The 17,572-nt window shown below is 45.8% G+C and overlaps 1 protein-coding gene across 1 annotated transcript; it reads right to left on the reverse strand.

Moving 5' to 3' along the window:
- Positions 1 to 2,266: 2,266 nt before the first annotated feature.
- Positions 2,267 to 14,491, reverse strand: TMX1 (thioredoxin related transmembrane protein 1). The gene is made up of 8 exons (XM_082230234.1): positions 14,007 to 14,491; positions 9,358 to 9,473; positions 8,552 to 8,597; positions 8,122 to 8,250; positions 7,078 to 7,123; positions 6,506 to 6,607; positions 6,333 to 6,402; positions 2,267 to 5,240 (listed from the first exon to the last, which is right to left on the reverse strand). The coding sequence occupies exons 1-8, from the start codon at positions 14,474 to 14,476 to the stop codon at positions 5,083 to 5,085; spliced, it is 1,137 nt and encodes a 378-aa protein (XP_082086360.1). The 5' UTR covers positions 14,477 to 14,491; the 3' UTR covers positions 2,267 to 5,082.
- Positions 14,492 to 17,572: the final 3,081 nt, after the last annotated feature.

The raw sequence follows: 17,572 nt of genomic DNA on the forward strand, positions 1-17,572 counted from the left end.
CGAGGGAGCCGGCGTACAGCTTCCGGGTCATGTGGCCAGCATGACTAAGCCGCTTCTGGCCAACCAGAGCAGCGCATGGAAATGCCGTTTACCTTCCTGCCAGAGCGGTATCTATTTATCTACTTGCACTTTGACGTGCTTTCGAACTGCTAGGTGGGCAGGAGCAGGGACCGAGCAACAGGAGTTCACCCCATCACGGGGATTCGAACCACCAACCTTCCGATTGGCAAGCCCAAGGCTCAGTGGCTTTGACCACAGAGCGACCCGTGTCCCTGGTGGCTACGAGTCACAACTAAATAGAACCTCCATTATCAGGAGCAGCATATCTGGTTGATGCCGGGGACTGAGACATGTTCTGCATGCAGAAGGGGCCCAGTCTCAGCCTTTGACCTCCACAGGCCAGGACCCCCCATGTGGTAGCCTCCTGACATTTTAAGACTACAACTCCCAGCAGCCTCAGCACCACGTGGGTGTGCAATGCGGGGAGGAGGTAGCAGCATGGCTCAGAACTGTCCTCCAAAGCACCTGAAAGGCACCAGGTCTGGGGAGGTAAGGCTGGAGTAGACGATTGTGGCCTCATCCATATAAAGGCAGAGTCATGAATCCACTGTTTAGGTTCAGCTGGCTGCAGCTATGGGTGCTGTCTGTTCTTCCGAGGGGCCAGCGTTCCTCTCTGCGGCAGCGAGGGGCTGCGGAAGGACTGGTTGCTATTTGTTTTTAGGACGACCTTGATTATATTCCCTTTGATGTGTATTTTGAGCCTCCCTTCGGACCAGCTCAGCGTCACAGGGCCACTCGGATGGTTTGCTCCAGCGGAAAAGCGTCTCCTCCCCTCGCGCTGCAGAGACGCAACAGGAACAAGATGTGGCAGCACAGCTGCCGGACATTTATCTGAATGCCAGTCCCCAGAGAAGCCGGCGCTTGGGGGGCTCCTTTTATAGCTCAAGTGAAAACGCTCCACTCGTGTGTGCGTGGGCTTCCGTTTAAAAATGGGGCAGGGCAGATTAAGCGGCGAAACGGGAAGCAGCATTTTAATCTGGGCCCTTGAAGCACGTCTCTGCGAATGCTGGTACTCACATTTATTTTCACTTCAACTCGTCCAGCTATTTTAATCTTTTTACACACACTGCTAGCAAGAAGACAAATGAGCTTGGAAAATCAGAGTGGGTGACACCCGGGGTTGGACTAGATGACACTTAGGATCCCTTCCAACTCTACAATTCTATGATAAAAGGCGTGAGCTCCAGGATGTTCTGAGAAGAACATCACCCAGGAAGTTCCCTAACTTATCAAGGATTTAAGTCACTTGCGTCGTTCATTTAGAGAGGTGTGCAAAAAAAGGTAATGGACCCCTGGATTGTTAAAGCCAGTCTAATTCAACTATGGGGTGCAGCGCTCAACTTGCCCTTCGGGCTGAGGGAGCCAGCGTTTGTCCACAGACAGCTTTTCCGGGTCATGTCGCCAGCAGGACTAAACAGCTTCCGCAGCAATGGGACACTGTGACAATTGCCAAAGTGCACATAAATGCTGATTAATTTCCTGCTGCAGTGGTACCTATTTATCTAGTCACACTGGTGGGCTTTTAAACTGCTAGGCTGGCAGAAGCTGGGACAGAGCTACAGGAGCTCACCCTGTCATGTGGATTCAAAAAGCTGACTTTCCTGTCAGCAAGCCCAAGAGGCTCAGTGGTTTAGAGCAGAGCGCCACCCGTTCCCTCTGCTGTGCAAAAACAAACACATGCATACAAAACTGAGTGGTGCAGCAGTTAAGAGAGTGTCAGACTAGGACCTGATAGAGACCAGGGTTCCAATCCCCACTCAGACATGAAGCTCACTCCCAGGGTTGCTGTGGGAATAAAATGGGGAGAACCATGTACGCCACTTGAGCTCCTTGGAGGAAAAGTATAAATGCCATACAAACAACCAACAGTGATCTCACCAGTAGAGAGACACGCTGTCACCTCTGTAAAATGAAACTCTGGGCAAGACGTTTGTGATCAGAACAGAGCCTCCAAGATGGGGTGTGATGGAGAAACAGCTGTGTTCTGACAGTGTTTAACTGAGCAGCAGGCTTTATTTCAATTGACTAGATTGCCCGCTGTCCAAAGGAAGTGTGGACAGGGAATGTTGGTTAAGTGTCTACTGTTAATTATTAGGTTTTGGGGCAGGGGGAGATACACCATTTTAGGGCTGCTCCAGTTCATTTGAGACGCCTCGGAGGGAGACTCTGGCAGCCGCCCCCAAAGACCACAAGGTACAGTTACAAGTTTCCTACATGTCTGTAATTTTATTACTTGGAAACGATTTCCCAGGTAGGACCGAGGCATCTAGTCAACTGCAAAGACAACATTCACTCAACAACTGAGAACAGCAAACATGCTTCAGTTACTGCGCCTTGGATCATGAACTAGTCTTTCGTGTCACAAGTCACTTGTGCAGTAACTCTGACCTAAACCTAGTTTCTGCAAGCCGCCTTTCGGAGTGCTGCCTGGTCGCATCAGGAAAGGCTCCCTCGTTCTTCAGAGCTGGAATGCATTCAGGTCAGCTGCCTTGGCCACGACTGCACCAGGGGGAAAAGGAGGCGGGTGCAACTGTCCCACCCAAGGAGCACTGTTTGTTTAAGTCAGAAACCAGGAATGTCCTTCCTCAGGCAAATGGCAGGCTGCAAATGGAATGACCCCCTTCTTTGCACTTCCCCTCTCAGGGGCCATGTGCCAACAGTTTAAAATATATATTTTTTAAAAAATCTCCCATGCCAACTAGGGCTTCAAAAGTTGTGGTTCAGGCAGAGAAATGTTATGGGATGCAACTGAGCTGTCTTCTGTGGCAAAGGAGAAGCACGCATGGGCACACACCTGCTGATGCCTCAATCTGTGTCCCCCCCCCAACTGCTACATAAAGGCAGCCTTGGCCCACCTGGCCCCCCCCCCCTGAGTGTTTTGGACTCTTATCATCCCCTGCCATCAAAGCAGTGCTGGCGGGGGATGATGGGAGTTCAAAACACCCAGAAGGCCCCAGGTTGGCCAAGGCTGGATACCTGAGGGGATACAGCAGTGGGGAAGAGGGTTGCTTACTGACTAGGAACTGACTCTGAAAACCTTATCTCCCCCCACCCCTCCAATATTTTTTATGCATGAAAACACAACGCAAAAGGAAAACAGCAACAGCGGGGCAGAGGGCTTCTTGAAGCCGGAGATCCAAGGCAGACAACTAGGAAGTGGGGCAGTCCAAGGCCCACTTTGCAGTGGAACTTACTGAAAACTTTAAAAGGTTTAAAAACAGCATTACTCTAAAGAACCAGCCTTGGCTGACCTGGGACTGACCACCTTCAGCCGAAACACACATTTGGAAACCCAAGCTCTCAATCATTTCACCATATATCTGAATGGTACTGAGGTTGCAGCCCACCTTAGATCAGGCCGTGACCAAGTGCTGGGTTCAAGGCTCTAAAGGGAGTTGGCGGCAATGACAAGCCACTTTCAGAGACAGGCAGGACCTGGCTAAACAGAGCGGCTGTAAGCCGGTCTCAGTGTTTTCCAAGCACATCGTTGGTCCTTTACAAGCACCATGCACCATACGATTTGGGAGAGATGCCCCAGGTTTTTTTAGAAGCTGACTAAAGATGATTACAGAGCTTTCATGTGTTCATCTAGATAAAACGAAACACCTATGAGGAAAAACTGCCTGGGATGTCTAAAAGCAGCCTAATCTTGAGCACAAAATGCCCTTAGTCTGCTCTGTGAGGAAACATTGAGGAAGTAAATACACTCAGGCTGTACTTAAAAGGGCAGAAAGCAAGTTGGCCCCAAGGTGGAAAACCTTCAAGAGAAGAATGGTGTGCGCCGTAGAAAAGAGTAAGTGGCCGCAGAGGAAGAGAGAGACATAGAAATGCTAGCTGCATTCACAGTGTCACTGGCCTTTGTGGCTGCCACAGGAAGCTGCTCAAAGAGCCAAAGCCTCTTCTAGAATACTGTCAGGAGTAATAAACTTTCAGTTGAGGATAAAGATAGAAAAAAGGCACCTGGGCAGAGAAACCAAGGACTGAGCCAAGCCCTCAGAAAAACCTGCCAGAGTTCATATCCTTAATTTTGCAATAGACTTACAAGTATTAGTTTGCAAGAACAAGTTAGAAGGTGACCGAACAGCTGACTTCACAACCTGCCTTTCCCCCTTGCATACAATTCACATCCTTTAGCCTCAAAGTCAACAAAGTTTGGACACGGCATCTCCCAACTCCTTCATGGGTTATAAAAGCAGGAGGAACAAGGGGGGTGGGGTGGGGGGACTGTCACATAAAAGGGGGGAAGAAACAATACCCAGAGGCCAAGCAGAGGGCCAAAATTAACAAGCCAAGACAACCAATGTTACACTAGGCTGGGGGACAAAGGACTGTTTTTGGGGTGCCCAGAGGGTTTGGAGTTCCTTCTCGGTTGGACAGCAGACCCCACCCAGGTCATCGACAAACAGCTTTGGGAGCACCTCTCGGTGGTTGTGCTGGAGGCAGCTGGCCAAGAGACGCAGGCCCCTTCCTGAGCATGCGAAATTAGCTACATCCTTCAAATCTCCCTGCTTACTTCAGAGGCCTGTTTCAGACACAGCTACAGATTCCTTTTTTGCATTCTGAAGAGCGGAGCTACTTTGAGAGGACTACCCTCTTGTTAGCATTGGAGGAGAGCAGACAGCATGTCTGAAGACTCCTCTTCCCGGACTGCCTTTGCATGATGAGGAAGGAATGCGTACACAGAGAAGCCTCATCGGGGACAGTTCAGGGAAACTTTCTCCAGCACTGCAGGCTGGCCATCAGAAACAACTCATGTGGATACCGACAGAAAGCCGTATGTGTAACTTGCCCTTCTGCACTGCCCGGCCCAGCCCAAGGCTGCCACCTCCATTGCTTCACATATCAAACTTTATCAAAGACTGGCTAAATCAAAATGTGGTTGCGCGCCCCCCCGCCCGCACTTCAAACTGTTCCATGTCTGTTCTCTTGAAGGAGAGGAAAAGGAGGACTCCCTCTCCTTCCCCTTTGAATGTCAAGTAGTAACTCAGGAAATCCAGAAAGGGAGCCAGCTGGAATTAGTAGCTACGACTGCTCTGCTCCAGCGCGGGCAACAGGGTTTGCAGTACGCTGCCTCAGTGCATTCGGTGGTTCTCTGGGCTCCACCTCGGCATCGGAAAGATCATCTTCCTCCAGTCCTTCACCCGCTTTTGGCAAGAGCTGAGTAGACTCCGGTGGCTTTTCTGAAAAGAAAAAATATTTTTACCTCTGGGCAAAGATGACCTGCTCAGGCCTACGGGGGATCCAAGCTTGGAGCTTTGCCCAAGTACTGGGACTTCCATTTTTCAAAACCACAAATAAACACCAGGAATTTCTGTTTCATTAATGGATCTGTCTTTTTACCAGCAACTTTAAGCAAAATGCACTAAAATTAATCACAGGCATAAAAAGAAGCACTGGGGTAGTTTTCTTTTCGTTTTTGGAACACTTTATAAGTTTTGAAACCATTCTACAAGCCTTGGCAGAGTGAAACTAGTGTCCCAGACAAATGAATGTCCACCTTCCATGGAAGGACAGCCCACGAGCTCCTGAGGCTCGCTCTGATCTTCCACTGTTTGTCCCACAGTTCTAAACTATGAGGCAGTTTCTCTAAACAGCTCAGCCAAAATCTGCTTGCCTCAAATGTCCACCTACTGATTTCAGCCCTGGCCATTGCACAGGGCAACTAAGGAGCCAAGCCATTATCCAGTGGCAATTATTACATCCATTTTGTAACTATGATTTTCATGCTGTATATTTGGAGCATGGGGTGTGTTTGAGTAAGGCCACTGTCAAGAAAAAGGTTCTTTCGCTTAGACCTCTGAAACGTTATTTTTCAGTAACTGGGATGAGCTCATCAGTCGGGAGCACCTTTGTCAACTTGTGCTACTGTGCTCCGAGACGGGAGACTGGGCCTGCCAAATGAGAACTGGCTTCAGCTCTGAGAATGTGAGTAAGCCTGAGTCCAGAAGCTTCTGGCTTCTCTAACCCTTCTGACTGGCTCAGGGGGCACCCCCTAGTTGCTATCCCTTTCGGCTATGCGATCAGCCACTGCCTTTGCCCCTTGGCCTCCTGCTTCCAAGCTGTCCTGCTTGCTTCTTCTACATGTTTCTACCTGGGATACAGTATTTCCTGTCCTATGGAACATCAGCTTTTGGGTCCTTGCTCTCTGCTGGTATTCTTCAGGTTGGATCCCTAGATGTTCTAGGACTACAACTCACATCATCCTTAGTCAGGAATGACAGGAGTTGCGATCCAACCTCAGTTTGCAACACAAGACACGCAATAGGGCTTACTTTGATAATGGTGCTGCAGCGGTCTGTGCTTTTTGGAAGGGCAAATACAGTCTGCCAGAAATACCATTATCTGGAAAAGAAAAATTCTTTGTTTTAACACTGTATTATTGCTTCGTGTGTGATGTGAAATGTGACCTTCAAAGTTTCCAAGACATACGAAAACATCGACTTACAAGCCCCAAAAGGAGTCCTGAAAACAACGTTGCAAATGCAAAAATGGCATAGGACCCCCAGGTTGGGATGCCGAGGTTTTCTGTGAAATAGTTGTGGCAGTTCTACAAGAGAAGGAAGCTGGTTAGGGCAGAGGGTCACCAAACGTTTGGTGTGTGTGTGAATTTTTGAGCTAATGCCACCCCCCTCTGATCACATATCCCCCAAACCACCCACAAAACCCCCAGAAAGATAGAAACTGCACTTTTCCAAGGGACCTGGGTATAAGACAGACCCAGCAGAACTACTCTTGAGCACAGAGAGGTGAATGAGGAAGTGGGAAAGAGTGTGTCTCTTCCAACTTCCTCCTTCAGGTCTATGCACTTTTCTATGAAAGAAAGGATAACCTCCCTCACCGGTTCAGAAGCAAGGGGGCGCTAAAAGGGAGGATGGCCCAGAGACTTGATGGGCGGCAGAGGAAGACCTCCTCAGGGTGGCAGTTGTGCCCACAGGAGCTATACTGGCAACCCCTGGGTCACCAAGGTAGACACTCAAGTGTCTTTGGCTCAAAGGGAGATTTGAAACACACACATACCCTGATCCACATAGATAGCTGGAACAAGGCAGACATGCTGCTCATCCTGCCAAAAAAAAAAAAGCAGAAGAGATAAAACAAAAGGCCTTTTCTGCAATCAAAGAAGGCAACAAAACACCAAGTGTTGTTCACTCCCGTTGGGGCACTAATGAAACCTTTGTTCTGAATGCCTGATGTTTTCTTTGCCATACTTGGGATTCTGACGCCGGATGTTTGCTAGAGAAAGTGTGCGCGTGGCACAACTGCAACATCCTTCTCGTCTCAAAATTCACTTTTTAACATTCTGTAACCTCCTCTGGACATGGTTTCCTTGGCTCCACCATCAATCTTCTCCTAACACAGAGTTAAAGGAGGCTTTTGACCAAGACCAGATTGATTAAATAGGCTGTGAAAAAGGCCGTAGTCTAGAGCACATGATTTTCATAATATGGTTATGGAGAAGGGTAATTTTTGCTGGAAAAGTTAGCAGCTTAAAGAAGCCTCTTTAAGCAGCCTGGCCTAGGCTGACCTGCAATTTCCACAAGGTGATACTGGTTTGACCACACTATCAGTGCTGAAATAAGTAAGTTTATTAAGTGGTCTATCAAGACCCTCAAGCAATTTTCAAGGTGACTGAATTTTTTTTAAAAAATGATCTTAATAGGTAATTCATTCATTTGCATTTACAGTGGTGCCCCGCAAGACGAATAACCTGCTAGACGAAAGGGTTTTCCGTTTTTGAGCTGCTTCGCAAGACGATTTTCCCTATGGGCTTGCTTTGCAAGACGAAAACGTCTTGCAAGCGTTCCGATTTTTTTTTGCTTTTCCCTTTTTTCTAAGCCGCTAATAGCCTTTTAGCCGCTAATCCTTTAATAGCCGCTAAGCCTTTAATAGCCGCTAAACCGCTAATAGCGCTAATCCGCTAATAGGGTTGCTTCGCAAGACAAAAAAACCGCTAGACGAAGAGACTCGAGGAACGGATTAATTTCATCTTGCGAGGCACCACTGTATTTATTTTTGCAGAAGCCTATTAGGGAGGAGAAAGAGACTTTAATTGTCACTTACAGGAAGGAAGATGGACCAAACCATGATGAAATGGGCTCAGTGGACTTCCACTCCTGGTCACTGATGAAATTGATGAAATCTGTTTTAGTCCGTGGACCCTGGTATCGTCTGAATTCACCGTCTTTACAGCTGCTCAAAAGAAGAGTGCTGTCAGTAACTCAAAAATTCCACATATGTGAAACTATGGAGAAGACTGCTGGACTCATATACTAAGGCTGAGCGTTGGTATAAACACAAGAACTCATTGTCAGCTTTATTCCCCAATGATTCTGGCATTCTCTCCTGCCCCCCCCACCTTTGTCCAAAGAAGACAGAGAGAGCTGAAGTCCGGTATTATTGTTCCAATTAGAACTGGGGATGAGGAATGAAGAACTAAGGACTCCCACCACCCCCAATAAAAAAACCTGTCACATTTAATTAGAGTACTTACTGGTAGATGGTGGGGAGTGCTGTTATGATAAACCGTCCACTCAGTCCTGCAGAAAGATCCAGAAGGAAATCAGAGCTAAAAGTTTGTTAGAAGTAAGGGTTTTTTCTATGCTATCAATATGTATTGCTGCTAAAGGCTTGTTAAGACTTATTTTCCCAAATTTCACATATTTTGTGTAACCCTTGAACTCTGTACTCTTAAGCCTTCTACAACTCACATAAGATACTCGTGTAGCAATCAACTCTCCAACCCCACGTAACATATGATCAATACTCGGACCCTAAACAGACAGGCCTTGCTCTACAAAAGCTATTCGTCTTGAATAGTGACTTTTAAAATTTTTGCAGCAGCAGTAACACACATGCATGCATGCTAGAAGGACATAATTAAGGTGGTGTACTGTTAATTAATACAGTAGCAGGTTTTTAAAAAACACTTGTAAGAGAATGTTTAAATTCAGAAACAATTAAAGGTAAGGATGTTTTACTATGCTTTATATATTCTGTAAGCCCAGAGTGGCTGGGGAAACCCAGCCAGATGGGCAGGGTATAAATAATAAAATTATTATTATTATTATTATTATTATTATTATTATTATTATTATTATTATTATCCTGCCCCCAGAAGTCCATTGTATTACTGTGGCGGCACAGAGGATGGATTTGGTTTCTGTGTTGAGACAGAGGAGGTCAGAGCACCTCACTCACCTGTGTACAATTCCTTTTCACCTACAAGGTGAATGCTTTAATAAGAGAATGAATTACAAACATATAAACTATTTCCCCTATGGCAGAAGTAAACCTTACCTGGCTGCTCTGTCACATCCACTTTTGCAATGTTAATTTCGAGATCCTCCCCCCATTCAGCAAAGCTCTCCCATTCTGGCTGTAAGTTCTGACAGGCAGGACACCAAGGAGCGTAACTAGAAAAGAAAAATTATGTAAGCAACTACTGCACGAGAAAACACAAATCCCTCTTTTGCCCTGCTAATGATTATGCAGCTTTAAACCACTTTTCTGGAAAGTTTCCTTTCCACAAAACCATCACCTTTTATAATATATTTTTAAGATCCGGTTCCCTGAAACATATTCACCATCCATGCCATGTCTATAGAGTGCTAAAAGCACAACTTAAGAGAAAACTGCTTACAAAAAAATGTATCGCAGCCGCTCACAATGCAAGATATGCTCTTTTGTTCAATACTGTTTTATGAGTTCATGGTTAAGAAAGGATTTGGAGTCAGCCTCCTGAATGGTCCACTGCCAGTGACATGATACAGCGGCTCTCCTTTGGGAGGCAAATACTTCCCGCTCTGCACTCTCCCAATAAGGGCTCACAGGAAAGAACCTGGAGCAGGGTGGGGGGCTTGCAAGGCCTCAGAACCTATCCTTAGACAATGAGATGAGTTCACAGCTGAGGAGAGAGGAGACAGCAATGCCAACATTCCCTGACTCAGCTTTTGGTGTCTCCAGCTAAAAGGACCTCAGGCTGCAAATGACCTTGTCCTGCCTACAATTCTGCAGAGCTACTGCTCTCCAGAGCTGACAACTCTGGGTGGAACACCAGATTCTCCTCTTAGCAATGTAATGCAGCTGCATATGCTCATTATTCTAGATTCAGGTAGGTATCCATGTTGGTCTTGAAGCAGTCCAAATACAAAAATTAAAAAATTGTCCAGTAGCACCTTGTTGTTGTTTAGTTGTGTCCTCCTCTTCGTGACCCCCTGGACCAGAGCACGCCAGCACTCCTGTCTTCCACTGCCTCCCGCAGTTTGGTCAGACTCATGCTGGTAGCTTCAAGAATACTGTCCAACCATCTCGTCCTCTGTCGTCCCCTTCTCCTTGTACCCTCCATCTTTCCCAACATCAGGGTCTTTTCCAGGGAGTCTTCTCTTCTCATGAGGTGGCCAAAGTGTTGGAGCCTCAGCTTCACGATCTGTCCTTCCAGTGAGCACTCAGGGCTGATTTCCTTCAGAATGGATACGTTTGATCTCCTTGCAGTCCATGGGACTCTCAAGAGTCTCCTCCAGCACCAGAATTCAAAAGCATCAATTCTTCGGCGATCAGCCTTCTTTATGGTCCAGCTCTCACTTCCATACATCACTACTGGGAAAACCATAGCTTTAACTATAAGGACCTTTGTTGGCAAGGTGATGTCTCTGCTTTTTAAGATGCTGTCTAGGTTTGTCATTGCTTTACTCCCAAGAAGCAGTTACAGATGGGTAGCCGTGTTGGTCTGCCATAGTCAAAATAAAAAAAATTCCTTCCTGTAGCACCTTAAAGACCAACTAAGTTAGTTCTTGGTATAGGCTTTCGTGTGCATGCACACTTCTTCAGATACACAGTGTATCTGAAGAAGTGTGCATGCACACGAAAGCTTATACCAAGAACTAACTTAGTTGGTCTTTAAGGTGCTACAGGAAGGAATTTTTTTTCCCAAGAAGCAGGCGTCTTTTAATTTCGTGGCTGCTGTCACCATCTGCAATGACCATGGAGCCCAAGAAAGTAAAATCTCTCACTGCCTCCATTTCTTCCCCTTCTATTTGCCAGGAGGTGATGGGACCAGTGGCCATGATCTTCGTTTTTTTGATGTTGAGCTTCACACCATATTTTGCGCTCTCCTCTTTCACCCTCATTAAAAGGTTCTTTAATTCCTCCTCACTTTCTGCCATCAATGTTGTGTCATCTGCATAACTAAGGTTTTTGATATTTCTTCCGGCAATCTTAATTCTGGCTTGTGATTCATCCATCCCAGCCTTTCACATGATGAATTCTGCATATAAGTTAAATAAGCAGGGAGACAATATACAGCCTTGTCGAACTCCTTTCCCAATTTTAAACCAATCAGTTGTTCCATATCCAGTTCTAACTGTAGCTTCTTGTCCCACATAGAGATTTCTCAGTTGGTCTCTAAGGTGCTACTGGACAATTTTTTAATATGCTGATTATATCACTGAAGCCTGGCTTTATAATTAAGGGTAATGAACAGTGAAAGTGTGCATATAACAAAGTAAGGGGGGAGGGTGGTGTTTCCTTGGTTCACATCTGGCTCTAGCAGCAAGAACAAAGTTGTTCAAAAATGCTCTAAGTTGTGCAACAGCAGGCTGTCAGTTCCCCCTCCTATGTCACTATGTTTGCTTATGCATTTTTCTTTAATGTAAGTCGCCTGACGACCTTCAGGTGACAAGGCAAAAACATTCTTCTCCTCCCCGGTCTTCGGCTACTTAAACAATTTGTGGCCTTTTAAACCCTGGAGAGGGGGGGTATTGCTCTGCTTGTTAACATGTTACGTATTTTTATGCTTTCATACTACAAACCACCCTGCGCTCCTTAGATGAAGGGAGCTATAAAAATCAAATAGATATATAAATAAATAAAAACATCATAAAATTAACCAAAGTAACTGCTGGGCAAGTGCAGATTTTAAAAAGGGCAAAGCTGTTTTAGTAACTCGCTGAAAACTCTTTGCAACTTTTGCAATCTTTGCGCATTTGAGGAAGTGGCTCGTGTGCTTGTTGCGTGTCAACTACCATATTAAGAGTTTTGCCCGGTTGCAGCGGTTTTTTCTGCCTCCTCACGGTGCAGCTGTGCCTCAGAAAGAGAAGTGAAGGTGCTTCCAAGGAAGAAGAAGAAGAAGAAGGGTTTGGATTTGATATCCCGCCTTTCACTCCCCTTCAGGAGTCTCCAAGCGGCTCACATTCTCCTTTCCCTTCCTCCCCCACAACAAACACCCTGTGAGGTGAGTGGGGTGAGAGACTTCAGAGAAGTGTGACTGGCCCAAGGTCACCCAGCAGCGGCAGGTGGAGGAGCGGAGACACGAACCCGGTTCCCCAGATTACGAGTCCACCGCTCTTAACCACTACACCACACTGGTGTAGTGCCTAAGAGGGACAAGCCATCTAGTCACAGACAAGCTCTTCTCTCTCCTTTAGGGATTAGTGTTTCCTGCTAGTATCCCTTCCTGTGTTTCCATGCTGCAAAACGCCCTGTGTTGGATGAAGAGCCGTGGGGGGACTTTATAAATAGGCCAGAAGGAGCACAACACAACGGTGGTGAGCAGGAAGGAAGTCAACTTAACGGGGGGAATTGTATCCAAACTATTGTAATTTGTTAAAAATTCGGAAAACTATCGTTAGTAGGGTTGGAATAACACTTGTGGTTTAATGCTGAATTTTGGACGCAATGGAGAGAAAAAAAGATATGGATTATCGTAAAAGATACAAGGGGAAATGATTAACAAAGGACCCACAAAGGGGAGGAGGAGGAAAGTCCAGGAGAGTCTTTGGAATCTTGTTTTTATGTTGGATATGTGACTCTAAACTTTTAATCTGAAAAACCAAATAAATAAATTTGCAAATAGTTATAGAAAGGTAGAAAATTTCTCATCACGAGTCTTCAGACAACCCTGCTAGGGATGTCAATTGCTTGCAATAATCTTTCAAGTACCTTTCTGTATTTATTTAAATTTTGAGTAACTTTGTAATGAGTGCAATTAGAATTGGAAAACGTGCAAAACGCTGTGATATAAAGGTGAATTTTGATAGCCATGAGGTGGGAGAGAAGGAAGGAAGGAAGTCGATAGGCTGTAAAGAGCCAGGGCGGTAAAGTGGATCATATGATGATGTGAATATATATAATTAAATGGGAAATGAATAAAAATATTATTTATACACACACACACTTTAGCTAATGGGGTCACGCGATTTCTGGTCTCATCCTGAAGAAAAGTTCTTAACCCGAGGTACAATTTCTGGGTTAGAAGAGTCTGTAACCTGAAGCGTATGTAACCCGAGGTACTACTGTGTGTGTGTGTGTGTGTGTGTGTGTGTATATATATATATATATGCTTTCGTAGATTTTCACGGGTACAGGAATGCAGGTTTTGGTGTCTTCGGGTGTCTTCCCGTGTAAGAGTCGGGGTGTCTGGGCGACGTTTCGACGAGGTCTCACTCGTCATCTTCAGGCTGGTGCTTTCGGCTTCTTGTTACTGGAACAGAGCTCTGTTCCAGTAACAAGAAGCCGAAAGCACCAGCCTGAAGATGACGAGTGAGACCTCGTCGAAACGTCGCCCAGACACCCCGACTCTTACACGGGAAGACACCCGAAGACACCAAAACCTGCATACATACACACACATATACATATACACACACACACATATTACAATTATATAAGCTATATATATAAATTATATACTCTCTCTCTATATATATATACTATATATATACACACACACACTATACTATACTATTATATATATATATATATACACACTATACATATATATATGTATAATAAAAAATGCATTGATAATTTTTTTTGAAACCTAATGAAAATAATTTGGCAAGGAATATTTATTTAATCAATGAATAATAATAATGATAAGAGGGCTAGGGATATGAGAGGGCCCCTGAGCATGCACAGAGCGCCCCTTCCCCCTCAGCCTCCAGACTCACAACTCGACCATCCACTCTCCCTGCAGGAGGTCCCTCCACGACCCGTCGCTCAGCGCCCTCACGCGGCTCCTTCCCGCCCGCGCGGGCCCCGCCGCCAGGAAGAGGAGCTCGAGGAAGAGGAGGAGGAGGAGGCGGCGGCGAGGCGGCGGCGGCGGCGCTGCTGAGGAGAACGGGAAGCCGCCGCGAGCCGCCATCTTGGCCCTCTCCACCGCGCATGTCACAAGGGCAGGCGGCCCCCCGGCATGCCGGGAAAAACGGGCGGTGTCAACGGTCGCGGGGCGGGAGGGGGAGGGAGCTGGCCTGCGCATGCGCTGCGTTTCTCCCCTGCCGGCAGGTGGAAGTGGGTCGGAGATGGCTCCGCCCAGGCCCCGAAGGGGGACGGCGATTGGGCGGCTGTCCCTCCGCGGCGAGCCAATGGCTGTCTGGGACCGAGGCCTGCCCCGCCCCTCCTGGCTGGGCAGAAGAAGCATCGGTCCCGTTAGGATGACTCAGCGATTCTTATCGCGTGACGTTGCATTTTATATAAGAAGCGATTCGCTTCGGGGGGAAAAGACCGGGAAATGGAACCGAGAGATCAGGGTTTATAATAATAAAATAATAAAAATTATTTTATTTTTTTCGTAAGCTTGTTCTCAAAATAAAGGCTCAATTTTTTATTTTTTAAAAACACAGAATATCGGGCTACCCCAATTGTAGGATTCCTTCAACAAAGCAATTCTTCTCCTTTAATAAGTAGTTTTATTGATTTCCAATATATAACAATTGCAAGAGAGAGAAAAGTGTAAAAACAAAATCCCAAAGCAATTGTTATCACAAATCAGAAGAAAAGAGCTATGTGGTTGGGAAGCAGGGTGCTGTGTAAACTGGGGTCAGAGATCATGGTAATCCTCATAGAACTCTAGCCCAATGGTTGCCATTAATTTGACTCTGAATTGATTTTAGAATGAATTGATTTTAGAATGTATTTCTATTAATTGATTGTGAATTTATGTAAACTGTGTTACTTTTACTGTTGTTAGCCGCTCTGGGCCTGGCTTCAGCTGGGGAGGGCGGGATATAATTATTATTATTATAGCCCTCCCATCTGGCTAAGTTTCCCCAGCCACTCTGGGCGGCTCCCAATCAAGTGTTAAAAACAATACAGCATTAAGTATTAAAAACTTCCCTAAACAGGGCTGCCTTCAGATGTCTTTTAAAGATAAGATAGCTGCTTATTTCCTTCACATCTGATGGGAGGGCGTTCCACAGGGCGGGTGCCACTACTGAGAAGGCTCTCTGCCTGGTTCCCTGTAACTTGGCTTCTCGCAGCGAGGCAACTGCCAGAAGGCCCTCGCGCTGGACCTCAGTGTCTGGGCTGAACAATGGGGTGGAGACGCTCCTTCAGGGATACTGGACCGAGGCCATTTAGGGCTTTCAAGGTCAGCACCAACACTTTGAATTGTGCTCAGAAACGTACTGGGAGCCAATCTGGGTCTTTCAAGACTGGTGTTATGTGGTCTCGGCAGCCACTCCCAGCCACCAGTCTAGCTGCTGCATTCTGGATTAATTGCAGTTTCCGGGTCACCTTCAAAGGTAGCCCCACATAGAACACATTGTAGTAGCCCAAGCGGGAGATAACCAGAGCATGCACCACCCTGGTGAGACAGTCCGCAGGGAGGTAGGGTCTCAGACTGTGTATCATATGGAGCTGGTAGACAGCCGCCCTGGACACAGAATGAACCTGCGCCTCCATGGACAGCTGTGAGTCCAAAATGACTCCCAAAATGTTTCTCAACCTTGGGTCTTGAGATGTTGTTGGACTACAACTCGCATCATCCCTGAGTTCTGGCCTTGCTAGCTAGGGATGATGGAAGTTGTAGTTCAACATGTGGGAACCCAAGGTTGAGAAAGGCTGCGACAGATGATAACATTACATGATGTCTTCCGGGGTGTCACATTGCAGACCGCCCTGGGATCTTGGGAGGAAGGGCGGTATAGAAATTAAATAATAATACAGTGGTACCTTGGTTCTCAAACTTAATCCGTTCTGGAAGTCCGTTCCAAAACCAAAGCATTCCAAAACCAAAGCGCGCTTTCCCATAGAAAGTAATGCAAAATGGATTAATCCGTTCTAGACTTTTAAAAACAATCCCTAAAATAGCAATTTAGCATGAATTTTACTATCTAACGAGACCATTGATTCATAAAATGAAAGCAATAAGCAATGTACTGCAGTCACACAATCAGTAACTGAACTGGGTTCCACACAGTCACAAAGAAAGCCACAAAAACGCAAAATAAATAGCAAAAACACAGCGATCTCAGTGTAACACTCAAAACAGAAGCATGGCACTCAAAACGGAAGTATAACACTCAAAACGGAACATGTTCAGCTTCCGAAAAAAGTTCGCAAACCAGAACACTTCCGGGTTTGCAGTGTTTGGGTTCCAAGTTGTTTGAGAACCAAGGTGTTTGAGAATCAAGGTACCACTGTGTATATATATATGTATACACACACACACACACATTATATATACAATGCAATAATTTCATTCATATTTTGGGGCCACCAGGAACTCAAAAGAAATTTACAAAATCTTAACGCACCCCACCCCCAGCACATACATACATTAAAACTAGCATTTCAAAAAGCTAAAAGATCGTTCTTTCTTTTTCAAAAAGTGTTTCCAGCAGTGTGGGTGGGCAAGAGGGGGAGGTGCCAAAGGAAGAAGGGGGTTAAATGAACCCCACCAATGCACCCATTTACTTTTATCAACCAAGCTGCTACTTTCTTCAAATTGTTCGGAAAGAAAGCGTGGGGTGGAGGGTGGGGTTAATAGCCACAAAGAACGAGGCTCTCTGGTGGGGCATCTTGGGAGGCCCCAGTGGTGGGGGCCGCATGAAGTGAGGTCTGGGGCCAGAGGCTGCCCCTTTATGTGTCACTCAAACTTGACACTGAAACACAGTTGGATTGCAGTCAAAAGCAACTTGCTTCTTTGTCTGTCCGACTATCAGAGTAGCTAACACCACTTTTGTCAGCTCATTAACCTCGGGCAGATCTGCTGAGGACCCTAAGATCTGGGAAGGAGGTTCACTCGTGTTTATTTTGCATTACTTTCAAAATTCCTACATCTTCGCAAGATTCATAAACGATTGTCCATCTCTGTTAACTGCTGTCCTGATGCTTAAGTCTTAATGGTCCTTAATATTTCAATTTTTTTATTCCCTAAATGGGAATTTGAATCTCTTTTTGAAAGTGAATACTTAACACTACTACCTGTTCTTTTCAACTCTGGAGCTGCAGATTTTTTTCAACTGAATCTATTTTTCTCAAGAAGACTGGAGGAAAGAAAGAATGTGAATCCAGGACATGATGACTGCGGTATGAGCCTGGGAACCGGAGACCTGGCTCCCAGCAACCTGGCAATTCTCGAACCAAAGGAAATATATTAGAAATACATTTATTATCAGAATGATTCTTTGGTCTAATTGTTCCAGTTAAAGACCAGAAGATTTCTTCCTTGCTTTGAAGGGTAGCTACATGTTTCTATTGAATGCTTTATGTGTGTTTGTAACTTTGATTCTGG

Source organism: Podarcis vaucheri, assembly GCF_965113315.1.
Source record: "Podarcis vaucheri genome assembly, chromosome: 1".
Classification (NCBI taxonomy): Eukaryota; Metazoa; Chordata; class Lepidosauria; order Squamata; family Lacertidae; genus Podarcis; species Podarcis vaucheri.